Source organism: Arachis duranensis, chromosome 1 (genome assembly GCF_000817695.3).
Source record: "Arachis duranensis cultivar V14167 chromosome 1, aradu.V14167.gnm2.J7QH, whole genome shotgun sequence".
Lineage (NCBI taxonomy): Eukaryota > Viridiplantae > Streptophyta > Magnoliopsida > Fabales > Fabaceae > Arachis > Arachis duranensis.
Window position 1 is genome coordinate 98,377,912 of NC_029772.3, and position 17,444 is coordinate 98,395,355.

The 17,444-nt window shown below is 30.6% G+C and overlaps 1 protein-coding gene and 1 non-coding gene across 2 annotated transcripts; both read right to left on the bottom strand.

The window, feature by feature from the left end:
- Positions 1–3,837: 3,837 nt before the first annotated feature.
- Positions 3,838–9,514, bottom strand: LOC107467365 (uncharacterized). Its single transcript, XM_016086441.3, has 2 exons — positions 9,184–9,514; positions 3,838–4,428 (listed from the first exon to the last, which is right to left on the bottom strand). The coding sequence occupies exons 1-2, from the start codon at positions 9,443–9,445 to the stop codon at positions 4,112–4,114; spliced, it is 579 nt and encodes a 192-aa protein (XP_015941927.1). The 5' UTR covers positions 9,446–9,514; the 3' UTR covers positions 3,838–4,111.
- Positions 9,515–11,100: 1,586 nt separating this feature from the next.
- TRNAW-CCA (transfer RNA tryptophan (anticodon CCA)) lies at positions 11,101–11,172 on the bottom strand. Its single transcript has one exon. It is a non-coding gene; the product is annotated as a tRNA-Trp (tRNA).
- Positions 11,173–17,444: the final 6,272 nt, after the last annotated feature.

Consider the following 17,444-nt stretch of genomic DNA (forward strand, 5'->3'; position numbering starts at 1 on the left):
TTAATGAAGAACCAATTCAGGAGAAAGAGGAGGAAGGTGAGGTTGACTATGTTATTGAAGAAGTTCCACCCGATTGTGGAGAAGCTTTAGTAGTTTGTCGAAACTTGAATACTGCAAGGGTAATAGAAGATGAGAGTTGGCGACGCCACAACATCTTTCACACAAGATGCACTGTTGAAGAGAAGGTTTGCAAGGTCATCATAGACAGTGGAAGTTGTGAAAATGTTGTTTCAAATTATATGGTAGACAAACTGAAGCTTCCAACCGAGTTACATCCTCATCCTTACAAGTTGCATTGGTTAAAAAAGGAGAATGAAGTTAAAGTAACAAGGCGATGTTGTGTCCAATTTTCTATGGGAAGCAAATACAAGGATAAAGTATGGTGTGACGTCATTCCGATGGACGCGTGTCATTTACTGTTAGGACGTCCTTGCCAATATGATCGTCGAGCTATTCATGATGGTTTCAAAAATACATACTCCTTTATCAAAGATGGCAAGAAGATCGTATTAACTCCGTTACAACATGTAGATGGTCAAAAGAATCAAGCTGAGCTATGTCTTTTCACATTTTTCAATTACACTCACCAATGGAATGTTTTGCCAATACAAGATGAGCCTTTTTCAACCCAAAGAGGATAATGTAGGAACCCTTTCCAACCCAAGAAGAATGATATAGGAGCATTTATTAGGTTATTAGAAATATTAATTAAAGTAGTCTAGTTTAACATATATTATTATATTGTGTTATGAGTTAGTCCCACATCGCCCGAGTTATGAAGGTTCCCCCTCCCCTACTAGTATAAATATGCGTATGTACCCTTTTTGTTTATGAGTTGAATTGATTGAGTTATATATTGAAATAAGCTGTGTGCTTATTTTTCTCTAAACTCTTTGAGAGTAAGAGGTGCATCCTTGACTTAGCCAACCAAGGTGGGTTCTTGGCTACTTTCACCATAGTGGGGTTGTTAACCTCGCCAAGATTGGTGGCCCAAGCGACGTCCCGGCGTCAGGTGCTCATGCATCGTATCTGATCTGTATATTCGCGGTGTTTATCCGAATCCGATTTGAAAATTGCGGATATGGATCCGATTTGCAAGACTTTCGGATCGGATCGGGATCCGCACATTGATCGGATCGGATTGTGGATTTTGTGTTGGTAATCGCATATCCGCGTATCTGCAAAAATAAAAAATAAATAAATAAATATTCTTTTTATGTTTTATTTCAACTAATAATTATCATATATGTTGTATTATTTTAATTTATTATTTAATAAAAATGTATTTAATATTACTTTAATAGTAAACATATTTAAAAGAATAGAAAAAATCAATTTTATTGATATTATATTAATAAAAATAAGTTTTTAAAAATATTTTTGTGTTTTGCGGATATATCTGATATCCGATTCGATCCGATCCGCAAATATGTGGATCGGATCAGATCGGATCCAATCTTAAAAACTACGGATATTGAATCCGATCCAATTTGATAATTTTAGTGCGAATTGAATCAAAATTTTGACTATATCCGATCCGATCCGGTCCACGTTCACCCTTAATATATATCATATATAGATATTTCATTTAACAGATCCATTTTAGTAAAAATATATCAATTTCAAATTCATATTAAATTTTTTTACCCGGTATGCACATCCATTGTATTGCACGAGGATTTCTACAATAAAAGAAATTGTCCTAATCTTATGGTATTTATAGAGTAAATGAATAAAAAAATACATGAAACTTTAAGATAGACAAATATACATTCTAATTGATCGAAAATATTTATTGTATTCCCAACAGATGAGTAAGGATAGAAAAAAAAAAACCATATTATTAGTGGGCTTCTTGTCGTTAAATTTAGTGTCTAATTGGATAGAATGAAGAGGTGATAAAGTGGACTCTTTAGTGAGAATTAAGTGAAAATAATCTAATTTAATAAATTAAAAAAAAATAAAACTTCCCAATAAAATTGGATATTCCAATTTCTAAATAAACTCTATCTCTTAATTCAATTGTAGTGGCTTGCAAAATCGATAGATTAGAGGTAAAACTCAGTCCAGGTTCAAAATTAAATCAAAACTAATATATGAGGAGAATAACTTTAGTAATATCGGTGGATCTTCTGTTGGAGGTGTGACGAAGAGAAACAAAAAGAAACATCTTTTTAATAGTGATAAATGCTACCATAACATGGATGCTATACTATTAAAGTTACGAACAGTGAAAAATTCAGATAAATGGTTCTTACAACACTCACATTATAAAATATGTATACACTAACTGTTGTGCCTTCATTGTTAATAGAAATTTTGGTTGATGCTGATTCATTCTCTATAGAAAGACATGCAAATATCAATGAAGAGAGAAATAGCAATGATACCAATATAAAGGTGATGTTGAAGTTGATTGTTAGAATAAATTTAGAAACTAGTAACTAAAAGACATTGATAATTAGTTTGTACATTGATTTGGGATGTTGGGTTTGATGAGTTTGTATAACTTGTTAAAGTGATGTATAATTAGGGCACCCAATTTTATTTAGAATTTTTCTTTTAATTTGTCAAATTTGATTATTTTCACATAAACCTCACTAAAGAGTCTATTTTATCACGCTACACAATCACGTAGGCACTAAACTTAATAGAAATAGAACTTTACTAATGACACTTCACTAATGACGTGTCATTTTTGTCCATTATTACCAAGTTTTGGGACGTATATTGAGTATTTTGATTAATTAGAATGTATATTTGTCCATCTTAAACTCTTTCATATGTACTTTTGTCCATTTATTTAATATTTATGGCATAAAAATAATACAATGTAACAATTAATTTATAAAGTAGCCTCATTTATCTCTCTCATATGTTGACCTTATTTAGTTACAATCTTTTTTTCAAGTAATCAAATAATGCAAAGTATAATCAATAGAGTAATTGGATTAATCAACAAATATAATATAAAATTGCGTTTAGATAGGAGATTGAAACTGAGAGACGTAAATTGAGGGATAGAGATTGTGAGACTAAAACTAAATTAAGTTTTTATATTGTGTTTAATATAAAATGTACTAGATTGAGTTATGTTTAAGTATTATGTTTAGTTTAAGATAAATATAGATATTAAGAGTTAGATTTGACTCTATCTTTCTTTTTTAGAGACTAATAAAGAAATTAAAATTTTGTAGATCAATACTAAAATTTATTTCAAACTACCAAACACAATATAAAATTTTAATCTCTCAATTTTAATTTCAATATTTAAAAATAAATACTCCTTAAAAGTATTTGTAACCCACCTTACTATGATATATGACTATAATATAACAGAGAATTCTTCAATGTTTACAAAAATATTGTCGAATTTATCAAAATTCGAGTTGATTGAGGTGGGATCTATTCTTTTATATTTGATTTTAACAAGTGAAATATAGACTAACATACCTATATATTATAGTAACGTTTCTTTGATTTGTTGTTGCTGACTATAAGACTTTCAAAAATCTCGCTAACTTTTCAGTTGTTAGTTTTTTTTATAGGAGTGTTAGGGATAAGTAATTTTTGTATTTTGTAACTATTAATTGATCATTAATAATATTTTTAATAGTGTGAAATTAAATCTAATAGTATAGAATTATTTAATTTTTTTATAGTTAAATACTGACCAACTTTTTAAAAAATTAATAGCTTCCGAGACTTTTCCCTTTTTTTTTTATTTGGTTGAGCTGTGCTCTGCCGTAATAATGTTAGTTGAACTTCTTGTGCTTCATTAAGGTGAATACTCCATTAACTAGTTTTTCTTTGTTGAACAATTTTAGGACACTATAATTTTCTTCAAGACCAAAATATTTTAAAAAAAAAACAAAAATCTCAAATATGAGGCAGGCACGTATATATATTTTACAAATACAACAACAACAAGAAGGGTGCCATTTTTGTACCATGTATGGGAGGGTTTTGTAAAAGACATGCAATGCAACCCAATAACTGTGACTAAAGCGCCATCCTATAGGGTGCTCTCTCTTAGCTTACTAGTTACTAATATAACAATGCAAATAATAAATGTGAATGATTATAATATAAGTAAGTAATAACGAAGGCTTCAATTGCTGTGTTTGAATGGTGCGTGATGGAGCCTAATGTCTCCGGCAGAGTAGGTACGGATGCCATTCCCAAAGGAAGTGAGGCTGAGTTGCTTCTTCTTCTTCTGTCTCTTGTTCATCACACCACACATTGATCCCTTTGGAATCTCATTTATTTTCACTCTGCATATCTTTTCCAAGTTAGGAATTGCGTGCAAGTAGGAAGGCAGCTCCACCATGAAATCTCCAAACTCATCCGTCACGCCTACTGCTACCGCCGCCGTTCTGCCTCTCCGCTTCCTCCCATTGCTGTGGCAGTTCACAGCCACAGAAGCCCCTGCATATATATGAATCTTAGAATTAGCATTAACAAATTATAGATAGCTACTTACTAAAAGATAGATGTATGTTTTCGTGTAAAGTTATACAGGTGATCGCCAAAATATGAATAAATACACGTTATATTAAATAATTCAATCAAAATATCAAATAGGTGAGAAAGATGATACATGTCCGTACAAGAATGGATCCTCTTAATTGTTCAAAAAAAATTGAGAGTGTAAAGTGTGATATTTAATTTTTTATTATTTTTTTTATATTTATTTTTAGTCTTATTTATAAAATTAATAATGAGAGATCACACTTTACTTATTCAATTGTTAAAAAAAATTAAAAGAATCAATTTTTTGTTCGTACAAAATTATTGAACCACTAAAGTATTGAAAAATGAAAATTTTTGGAGTATATAAATATAAACTATATTAATCTATTTATAAAATTTTAGTAAATATAAATATAAATTATATATTTTTTAAGTAAATTTTTTAAATTATTATTAATTAAGTACTAACTAAAAATAATAGTATTTACTAATTACGTAAGATTATTCTTAAAAAAATTTTAGGAGCCTTATTATTAGCTATTACCATCCTTGTCAACTTAAAAGTCATATGGCTGGCTTGCAATATATAACTTGATTTTGACCTCTTTTATGAGGTATTAATATATGATAATTCATATTTTATATATATTCAGCAATATAATGTGCTATGGGTCCATGACATTGATCAAAATCAAATATATAGCAGAAGGTGTTCTTTTCTCCTCAATGCAAAACATGCATGTGTTGTTCATATATTATTATTTTTTATCCATTGTCTTTGACGAATTATCTCTTTTAATTACATATTTTACTTACTGCTGGCATGTAATGATTATCTTATGAAGATCGAGATGAAAGCTTCTCAATTTTAAAGATTATCCCTATATTTGATGATATATCTTGGCACGCTATTATTTAATTAATTTGAGATTGAGTGCCATATCATTTTTCGTTATTAAACATGGTAGATATAACATAGTTGGCAAAATGTAGCATTCAATAAATATAAAGGAAAACGAAAATACAAATAGACATACGACGTATAAAATGTAAATATATATGCAAGGTGCATATTAAAGCCTTAATTTTTAAAAATAACATAAAAGTTAATTTTAAAAAATAACCTTTTTATAAATTACAGTATTTATATTTAGTAAATTAAATTAAAAATACTTTATAATATAATAGACATTAATATAAAAATTAAATTTAAATATTAATTAATGTATGAAGTTATATTAAACATTTTAATTTTAATAAGCATAAGTTAATTTTAAAAAATTAATTCTTAATTACTTTTAAAAGCATCCATTTATTTTAAAAACTACAAACATAAGTTAAATATTTTATCTTTTTGATTTACCAAACATAAAATAAAACAAAAATTTTACCAAATCGGATAAAAAATAATGGAATATTGTAACAAGACTCTCCCTTTATCATTACTATTTCACTTCTTTCTCTTAGCACTTAGCAGCAAGCATGTTAATAATAACTTAATAGTTAATAGTATCTATGTTATAACATATAACATACTGTTAGGATTTGGTTGAATTAGTCCCACGTTGCTTAGGATGGCAAATGGAGTGGGTGGCCTAGGCTATAAATATGAGGCTAAGTTCTCCATTTGTTTTTGCACCAGTCAGAAACACTTTAAGCTTGTATCTGATTTTTCTTTTTCTCTGTACTCTTTGATTAGAGAGTGTTGTGAGGTGTAGTTAGATATTTGCTTTGAGAGAGTGTGGGTGTACTGGGGTGCCGGTGAGAGAAAGAAGTCTATGTGGTGTAACAATTTTCACATAGTGATATTCTCTGGTTGTCATTTGACAACGGCCGTAGTTTTTCCTCCGGTAATTGGAGTTTTCACGTTAAATTCTTGTGTTGTAATTGTGTCTATTTTATTTCTCTGTCAAAGGTGTTTTCTCAAGGGGGAATGGTGTCTTATTCCCAACAAGTGGTATCAGAGCCGATGGTTAATCGGTCTGGTGGTTTTAAGGGGTATTCAAGGTGAAGCATCGAAAGTCTTCCCGGCAAAGGTGGTCCGGGCGGGGTGTCCCGCGGTGTTTTGCGGCGGTGTGATGGACGAATACTCGTGGTGGTGGAGGAGCTAGAGGGGAGTTGATGCTTGATGTGAAGGCTCACACTTGAGGGGGAGATTGTTAGTGTTGCAAGTGTGAGGAGTGTCGAAGTTAGTCCCACATCAAAGAAAGCAAGAAAGAGTGATGAGTTTATAAGATGAGAGACCCATTAACTTGACACCTTAAGGTTTTGAGTTAGATGTGGTGTCTTCTCATCTTATGTTCTCTCACTTGATTCCTCCCCGGAATCTCCCCGATTGTCGAGAGCTCCCCACGGTTGGCCCAACAAAGTGATATCAGAGCTTCGATTCGGTGGGATTTATTCTTAGTATGCTCTGTGGTTGCAGCCTAGTCTGACCTTCCACATCAGAAAAGAATTTTGTCCTGTAGCTTGAGGTTGATCTTTGGTTGCTGTTGTTGTTGCTGGAAGGCAGTGTGACACTGTGAGAGTGCAGTTTGGAAAAAGTTCTGGCTAAGGAAAGACTTGATATTTAAGTGTGTCCATTGTGACCCACCTCTCTTTCCTGGGGACCCTTCCTAGTGCACGGTCTACAGTTGAGTTATACTATTCTAGTATACGGTTGTAACAATGTCAGGATATTCAAGTGCTGTGAAGCTTGAAATAGAGAAATTTGATGGAAGAATCAATTTTGGCTTGTGGCAAGTACAAGTCAAGGATGTGTTGATACAATCAGGTTTGCACAAGGCGTTGAAGACAAGAAGTATCCTCATGGTATTACCGCACTGCCATGGATAAGGATAAGTTGTGACAATCGGGTCCACAATTGCACACGGGCATTGGTTGGCGTTGAGATGCAAGGTGTGTGGCGGAGTTAGGTCGATGGCTGAAGAACTTCCAGGAAAAGCCAATTTGGAAGTTGCACCATGAATTTTCAGCAAGGTTTCGATCTGTACCAAGGCGAAATGCTTGGAGTGGTCTAATTCCAAGTGAGTATACTTTCATGGTGGAGTATGATAGTTCTCTGAACTATGATTGTCGGTATAGACAATGGCAGCAAAGAATTGTCGGTGTTGACAATGGAAGCTGAAGATGTGTGACTATTTCAATCAAGGTGGAGATTGTTAGGATTTGGTTGAATTAGTCCCACGTTGCTTAGGATGGCAAATGGAGTGGGTGGCCTAGGCTATAAATATGAGGCTAAGTTCTCCATTTGTTTTTGCACCAGTCAGAAACACTTTAAGCTTGTATCTTATTTTTCTTTTTCTCTGTACTCTTTGATTAGAGAGTGTTGTGAGGTGTAGTTAGATATTTGCTTTGAGAGAGTGTGGGTGTACTGGGGTGCCGGTGAGAGAAAGAAGTCTATGTGTTGTAACAATTTTCACATAGTGATATTCTCTGGTTGTCATTTGACAACGGCCGTGGTTTTTTCTCCGGTAATTGGAGTTTCCACGTTAAATTCTTGTGTTGTGATTGTGTCTATTTTATTTCTCTGTCAAAGGTGTTTTCTCAAGGGGGAATGGTGTCTTATTCCCAACACATACTATATACGTACAACTACTTATTTTTTTTTTTTTTGTTAGAGACATCAATACATACTATATTATTACATTATTTAATTAGTTAAATTATAGAGCTTTAACAACTATATCTAGCACGCCTGAACCTATCATGAAAAGCAATCAACTACTAAAATGACCACACACACACAGTGAAATACTAATCTATATTTTACAAAATCATAAACTATTCATTCTTTATCTGATATTTAAAAGTATATCATTAACATTTTGAGTGTATAGCACCACACTTTATTGGGAGTGAAATTTATCATCACTTTAAAATAACCTTTTATTTTTTATTATATATCTGTTTCTCATTAGTTATAATTAACTAATTAATTATTTCCCTTGATGCCACTATCATGATAATAATAACAATAGAGAATTTTCCCTTAGATTGTTGGCTTTTCATGCATTATTCAAAATTAAATGGCACCATATATCTTTATTTCTTTTTCATTTGTATTGCAATCAATCATAGACATCTCAGCAGCCAGCAATAATAATAATAATAATAATATTCTCCAATGCGATTCATCAGTAAACATGAAACAAAAAGCTTTATCTTTAAATCGTTAATTTCCCGAAGTAGAAATTTTACCAACTTGGCGGTAAATCAAGACCTTTATTTTGTTTGTCACCAAACAATGGAACACCAACTGCCGAATTCGTCTATCATGGAAAATAATAGTATAACGGTCCTTCTTCTTCAATTCTTCTTATTCTTTTTCTTTTCCATTTCCATTTTTTAAACCGTAGATAGCAAGCTAAGAAGAACCTTATCCGCCCTATCTATGTAATACTTATTCTTTTCATCTTAATTTGATTCAATCAATATATAAAATAATGAAAAAGTAATAAAAATTTATGTGCAGTTATTTTTATGTGAAGTTGATAATCGAGAATTGTTAGATAACAAACTTCTGACAAATTATCTAATAGTTTTTAACTATCAACGAAGACAATTGTATATAAATTTTCACTTAACGAAAAACATATGTAAGGACGGGAGGATCCTAATATATAACCTTATTTATTTGATATATAATGTATGTATTAATGTGGAATATAATATAAGAAACAAACTTGATTAATTGAAAGTAAAGGGTACCTGGTATTGGCCATGCATGAGGTTGGTATTGATCTGGAATAGTGGGCTGACAATTAAGGGAGCCAGTGATGAGGACAGTGGAAAGCTTCTCCTCTCCATAGCCATTCATTTGCACTACTTCATCTCTGCTTGAAAACTCAAACAAAGGGTTGTTATTAATATCTTCTCCATTAGATGATCCAACCATGAAGAGGAACAGGATCAGCATAGAAATAAGGGTGTGGCAGCAGCACCGAAGAATAATATCAATGCAGCAGCTCATCGTCTTCAATTTGCGGTTCTTGTTTTGTGTTTGTTTTTTGTTTACGTAAAGATATATAGGAATATGGAGATCCAACACACATTTGAAATGAGGCACTTCTTCCTTCGCTTTTAAATAACACACTTCATTCCACCTATGCCCTCTCTAGTTTCCTAAAACTTCACTTTTGCCTTCTTCTAGGTTTGACCCTTTAAAAATTTAAAGAATTAAGAATTTAACTCAATCTGAGATAATAATATAATATATTTATATATAAATATATATGTTTTTTAAATTTTTTTATATTTTGTTATTTTAAACTAATTAATTATTAGAAAATTAAATCAATTTAATCGATTAAATGATCTTTTGATTGATTTTTCAATGTTTAATTAATTTATTACGATTTATTTTTATTTTAAAATAAATTGGTTTGATGGCTCATTTTCAATTAATCTAGTGAAATCGATTTGAGCTAGCTCTCAAAATTATGTTGGAAATCAATAAAACCTAATTTATCTACAAATTCGACTTGGTTGTAGGTTAGTTAATAGGAGGACGAGGACAAATAATTATGGCGATTGTTGATGTACTAAAGAGTTATTACAAATTATATATTTCTTGTCATTTTTTATCCTTCATTAATTTCCCGTTCGATCAATAATAATAGTATAATTTACCATGTTCACTCTATATAGTACTGCTGATAGTTATAGCTAAAAGCTAATAATGCTATTCATTGATGTTTGTTCTTGAAGGGCAACATAGGCACATAAAAAATTCAAATTAAATTTGAGGGGGTAAATTGGGTATTTCAGACAAAGGAATGCAAGCAACAGAAGTAAAAGAAGTTGGGAGTTAGAAAGGGAAGTTAAGGTATATTAGGTTGGTAGCCTACTCTTATCGTCTACGTATTCATCAGCTCTAAATTTCTTAATAATTTAATACAAATTAAGTTTAAGAGAAGCAAGACACTAAAGCTTTAAGAAGGGACAAGTGTCACATTCACAAAACAATAATATAATAATATTACTGGTGGCTAATCTTAGAGGTTCTCTCCACTTTTGATGTGTTAATTTTTCAAGCCTGTCCCAACGGTTTTTTCTCCATATATGCAACACAATTCTTGTGTAACTACTTTCCCTAAGTTAGTCCCCAACCCCAACTTCTATTTTCAAAACCAAACTAGAACCCTTGTTTAACTTTCCAAAATGTCAAAACTCCTTAAAACGCCTCCTTTTTAGAGTTCAACTTACTTGTTCAATCTGAAAGATAAAAATTGGTCTTTTCAATCGGTAATTTCAAACATTTGGGAAAACATAGCATTATTATTAATGTTTAAGCCCGTCAGCAACGCTTAAAATTCAATATATATTGTAATGATTGATATTCACATGATAACGCTCTTGTTAAGATAGACATATTTGTGCCACGTCAAATATTTAAAGACATATAATTGCGGCCTTTATTTTTTGAATCCCTTCACTTTCAGGTTGCCTTCGTAAGTCGTAACTAAATGAGTCCTTTTTGTCACAACGATAATAACTTCAGAGCAGAATAATGCTTCATATTAAGGGGTAAATATGGATGAAACAGGGGCTTTATGTATAATTTTCGGAGTTACAAATTTCACATATGATATGGGCCTCGTATTGCAGTCTTGGTGGACGATAAATTGAACCCGACGTGAATCGAACACGCAACCTTCTGATCTGGAGTCAGACGCGCTACCATTGCGCCACGGATCCACCCGTTGCAAAGATATGCATGCTTAAAAATGAGCCCATCATTACAATTAATTAGAGCAAATTTATGGGAGGTTAATGTATTCTGTTCTTACGTGATAAATAAATCTTTTAAATAGAAGATTGAAATTGACATGAGTTATTATAGAAAAAAAATTATAGATAGCATAGTTACAAATCAAAGAGCATATTATTTGAATTTGGCCATTTTTTTTGTGACGGAACATAATACAAAGAAAAAGGACAAAAAAAAGAGTAGTATTTCTCTTTAATAATAATGTCAAAATTATTAGGGGACAGTAACCACTCTAGGTACACCTGCTTGTTTAAAGTAGTAGTCTTAGCCATTAAATCAGCCGCTCTGTTTACTGCGCACTGGATGAGCATTAAAGTAGCTCTCCAAGCATATCAAAGTCATTCCTAATCATGCTGGTTGTGCCTTGCAAAATAAGAAGAAACACATTAAGATTATCAGTTTCACATATGACCTCTTTACACTCGCAATCCCAAGTCATAACAAGCCCTCTCCAAATAGCATAACGCTCACAATAGGGAACACTAAAAAGAGGTATACTGCAGAACGACCTTTTATCCAAATTCCCATTCTCTCTCTTATAATACATTCAAAGCCAGCTAATTGCTCATTTTCAAAAACGTTTGCATCGCAGTTCACTTTACAGACATTCATTGGAAGTGATTCCCAGTTATATTGCAAAGAGGAAGGAATAATATGTTTTTGGGTGGTAACAACATCAGAGAAATCTCGAGCAACATGTTTAACTAAGTGAACAATTTTTTCCTTACTCCATGGATCATCTTGATGGAAGATGTCATTATTCCTATCCCTCCAAATCCACCAAAAAGTCGCTGCAAAGAGAAACTCTTTTTTGTTGAGGTTAGAACGAATCCAAGACACAAAATTCAAACTAGAGTCCTCAGCGGTCATTCCCAAGTTTAAACTAATCCAAATCTGACGAGTTTTTTGGCAAGTCCTAAAACAATGGTTAACATCCTCTAGAGCAAGATAACATCTCTGACAAAAATTAGAAGTAGAAAGACCTCTTTGAAACCGGTAACTAGCTGTGGAAATTCCATTGTTGAGGCAAAGCCAGAGCAGACACTTTATCTTCTCCGATATTCTCAAGCGCCAAAGCCAAAGCTAATTTTTATTATCATTCCAACCAAATTTCTTCTTCAATAGCCATTCATACCCACTTTTATATATCAAATATGATATCTTCCAGCACACTCTAACAGCAAAACAGATTAAAATAAATTACTAAAAATTCGAAAATTAATAAAAATTATGCTTCCCATTGAATTTGAAAAGCTTTATTGGGCTTCTAGTTGTCCTGCCTTAGCCCAATGGGCCTTATGAATTGTTGACCTTTCAGCACCACTGTTTTTGAGACGGACTCTTGGTCTTCTTGATGTCGAAGACTGGCATGGCATAATTCTTCTAGAATTCATATCCTTGAATATGACAAGATTATCATTCCGTCCCTTAACTCTAAGATGACAAAAATACCCTCTGACCACGTATCACCCGAGCAACTTCCTATGGATGCCAAAGTCTGTACTATCCCAAGATTTTTGAACAATGACCTTGTAATCAGGATGTGTTTCCCATGCCGCTTGGAATCTAAAAGGCTGGTTTCTTTTCTTGATAGGAACTCATTGACATTGGATAAGCAGGGGACAATGATCAGAGTGAGAACGACTGAGAACTTCAAAAAAAGCTTCTGGAAAAAGAAGGCGCCATTCTGTAGTACAGCAAGCTCTATCCAATATCTTTGCAATTTCTTTGTTTCCTTGAATTTTACGAAACCAAGTAAACCGTCTTTCAGAGATTGTCAGATCAAAAAGACCACAAGAATCTAGAGTACTTGCAAAGATACTACTGCGATTCGAATAGAAATTACCTCCTTCACCTTATGAATACTCAAAATACCATTAAAATACCCAACTACCACCCACGGTCCTGAATGCACAAACCAATATCAAGTAGATGACTCCATAATTCTACTCTATTAGTGGCTTGAGGGCTGCCATAAACCGCACTGCAGATCCATCTTCTCCCACCACCATCAATTTTCAAAGTTACCCATTGATTCATACCCTAAAGAATTTTACAAGAAAATTTAAATTAGCAGAGAAGAACCAAATTCTCCCCTTATATCCAACACCATCTACAATCCCTACAGGATAATAGTCTAATCTCTCCCAAAAAATTTTCATAGTTTCAAACCCAATATGAGTTTCCACCAAAATAAAAAAAGTTAGTTGAAATTTTCGTACCAACTACAGTGCACCCGAGACTTCTTATTTGACACCCCTTACATTTCAACTAATAATATTTAAATGGTCACAATCCATAAAAATAAATTAAATGATTGGAATGTTCAATCATCCTACCTCACGTTGATGGACCCCTATCTTCAAGTGTCTTCTCTTGGATTTCGCCGCAGAACCATCATTCTTCTGTTGAGATTGGTTCTCCAAGTTTGTTGTTGCACTAGTTTTATCAAGCTCTTTTTGTACTCGAGAATCCATTGACAATCCTTCAGTAGGTGAGTTTTGATCACGATGACATCTTTGTAGGGTTCTGCTAATATCTCTTTTACTTCTTCAGTGAACGTCACAGTTGGTATCTCCGAATCGCCTTACTTACCAACTACTGTAGCCATCTTATCCTTATCAAGAGAATCAGTAACCTCCAAAACTCTTCTTGTTGAGGCACCAACAAATTTATCTCTGAACGATATCCGCTGAAATTTTGAATATGATTGATAAAAACTAAAAAATAAAAGACGAAAAAGAATTATGAGGATGAGTATAATTTATTATTTTTAGCTAATAATTAATTATTAATATTTAAAGTATAAACTAAAAAAATATTATTAAATTATTAAATTAAAAAAATAAATTAATAAATAAAAATAAGCAATTCTAGCCCATTCTTACCATTAAGAATTCATCATTGTTTTCTTATCACATATAATGCTTCAATAATTGGCTTGATATTGATATCAACTATGAATAACGGATATTTTGATGAATTATTGTATCGGATGCGATATTTATTGATATTTGTCTGACAAATATTTTTTATAAGGGTGGTAAAATGAACCGGCCTGTTCGTCTAAGCGCGCACTATAAACGCGGAGGGCTGTTCGTCTCGCCAACTAAGGTGAGTTTAAAATGTTAGTTTGCCCCCTTTTATGGCAGATTGATGGAACAGCGGGCCGGACTAGTCCGCTTGACTTTTTTTTAAAAATAAAATTCATTAAAATTAACCAAAAATAATAATTAAAAAATTAAATACAAATAAAAAATAATCAAATTATAATATAATTTTTTATCTTTTTTTTTAATTTTTAATTTCAATAAAATTATTAAAAATATATAATATTTGTCAATAAAATTATCTTTATTTTAAAAAATAAATTACATAATTTAAGTATATATACAAAATTATAAAATAAATAAATAAAGTTAATAACAAAAAAGAATAAAAACGAAAAATGAAAAAAAGTGTTTGAGAATTATATAATTATTAATTTTGTAGTAGTAGTCACTCTTTTATTTAATAAAATAAAAAATAAAAATTTTTAGTTCGGTGGTGTGGATTTGGTGAATTTTTTTAGTTTGACGGGTTCCAAATCCGAACTCGTATGCATTTTTTAGTGAATTCGACGGGTCGGTCCGACGGGTTCAACCTGTTTTGCTACCTCTAGTATCTTGTTATATTTAACCGTGTTTTAATAAAAAAAAATTTTAAATACGTTTAGACACACTTAAATATCATTACCTGTCAGTGTATCCAACCATATTCTTAACATGTATTTTTAAAATAAATTTAAAAATAATATATTATTATTTATTAAAATAAAAATATTTTAAAATATTTTATATAATTAATATAAAATTTTAAAATAATTAAAAATTAACTTATATTTTAATAAAATACTAAAATATTAAAATATTATTAAAAAATACTTTATATTTTTTATATATATTTAGCTCTCATCTTAAAAATTTTTAAAATTTGTATATCATCAGTATGTTTTGTATCTGTATTAGTATTTCGTATCCCGTGTTACTGTGCATGCAGGATATGAAAATTGTACTATAGATTTTCTCACACACATTATTGCTGGTTGAGAAATGCAACGGATTTACCAAAGCTATTGTTTTACTAAAGCATATTTAAATCTCACAGAGTCACAGTAATTATTTCAGTAATTATATATTTACTTTTGGGCCTATTGGAAAGCAAAGACAAAATGCTCTGCAAGTGGGTTATCCAACATACGTCATCAAAACACCAACCAATTAGTGTGTAATTAATGACTAATGACACATGTAATTATCTTACCCACGAGTGAAGTGTTCGGTGTTCCATTAGTATTATCCATGTTAAAAATAAATGAAAAATTCATGATGTGTATCCAGCATTTGAAATGAGTGGCACTTAAGGTGGCATTCATATATTGCTTATTGGGCCAAGAGAAAATCTTCGTAGTCATGGTGTACTTGAGTAGTAGATTATATTCCACTTAAAGATCGATACAATGAAATTTTAATATTAATTAAACCAAAATGACTTTTCATCATAAATAAATGTTATTTTGTGAAAGCATAAATATTTCTAAAATTTAATTGAGAAATCAATTATTCTTAAGTTAATATTAATCAATCTTTTAATTTTAAAATTTAAATATTAAATTATAATTTTTTAATTATAAATATTAAATTTTAAAAAATAAAATATAATTTTATAATAAAAATTACTTAAAAATAATTAATAAAAAATAATTATTCATAATTATTCATAATTCTTTGGGCCATTCTTTATTAATGGCGATTAAGCGAATTAATAGGTATGATTTATCATATCAATTTATGCAAGGTATATATTTAGTGATTAATTTATTAATCTACTAAAATATATATTGGAGATTTAAATTCTATTTGTTGTATGTAAAAACTCATTAGGTGAAGAAATTCTGTGGCACATATATATGTTGTTCACACACTTTTTAAGTTTTTATCACTATTACTACTGATAAAATAATTTTTAAAATTAAAAAATATTATAATAGACATTAATATAAGAATTAAATTTAGATATTAACTAATGTATGATGTTATATTAGATTTTTTAATTTTGATAAATATAAGACAATTTTAAAAAATTTTATTTATATATTTTTAAAACCATTCATAACTTTTAAAAACGGATCAATAGTCAAATTAGTCTCTAAAAGATAAGACATTCTTTAAATTTGTCTTTCAAAAATTTTTAACGGCTAGATTAATAAATTTTTATAAACATATTTGATTATCATCTAATTGGACATATTAAGTATCATATATACTATTAGTTAATATTTTATATCATCAATCATTAACGAAAAGTGAGTGCTTTGATAAAAAAAAGTGTGGATAGAATAATTAAAAAACAAATTTAATTAATTTGTAGTATTTAAAAAACTAATTTAATTAAAAAATATATTAAAATAAATTTAAAAAATATTTTATCTTTTAAAAATTAATTTAATTATTAATTCTTTTAAAATTATTAACAAAAATATATAAACTTTTAATTTTATCAAACCAACCCTTATTACTTACCAAGTCCAGCCAATTGAGAACCATGTATTAGTAGAGAACTTTAGGCTATTTGTTGTGTGATTTTATCGATGAATGTGGATCACAATACTTCTCTATCTAATACCCGCACCATTAGCTTAATTAGTTACCACAAAAACCGAGATACGTTAGCCATCTAGTAACAGAGTTACAAATATTACGGTTAAGAGATAAACATAATTGACCTATTCAATCAAAGTAATGAACTGCTGTTATAATATTTATATATACACTCGTAAGCACTTAAAAATATAATATTGCACCCAACAGCAATGGCCTCAAATCCTCCACACGTGTCACAATTAAACAAAGTAGAAAGCCAAACAATCCAAATGTGTAACGAAACCTTAATGAACCCGATTTAATAAACAAGTCACATTAATTAACAAATAGCGATATATAATTAGGCAAAAGTTTTCACTTTTTAAAACTATAATTAAACCCACACACTTCTCTCCAACCAAACAATATTGCTTTTTCTGCCTTTCTAAAGCCCTATATTCTCCTCTCTAATTGATCTATCCCACTCACCATACATATATATATATATATGAAAATTGTTAGGATCAGTAATTTTTGTATTTTATAATCAATTAATTAATTACTAATAATATTTTATA

Bases quoted from the DNA above. Each gene is read 5' to 3' on its own strand.
- LOC107467365 (XM_016086441.3), bottom strand. From the start codon at position 9,445: ATGAGCTGCTGCATTGATATTATTCTTCGGTGCTGCTGCCACACCCTT. The intron at 4,429-9,183 runs GTACCCTTTACT...ATATATATGCAG, and splicing joins TCATGCATGGCCAATACCAG to GGGCTTCTGTGGCTGTGAAC.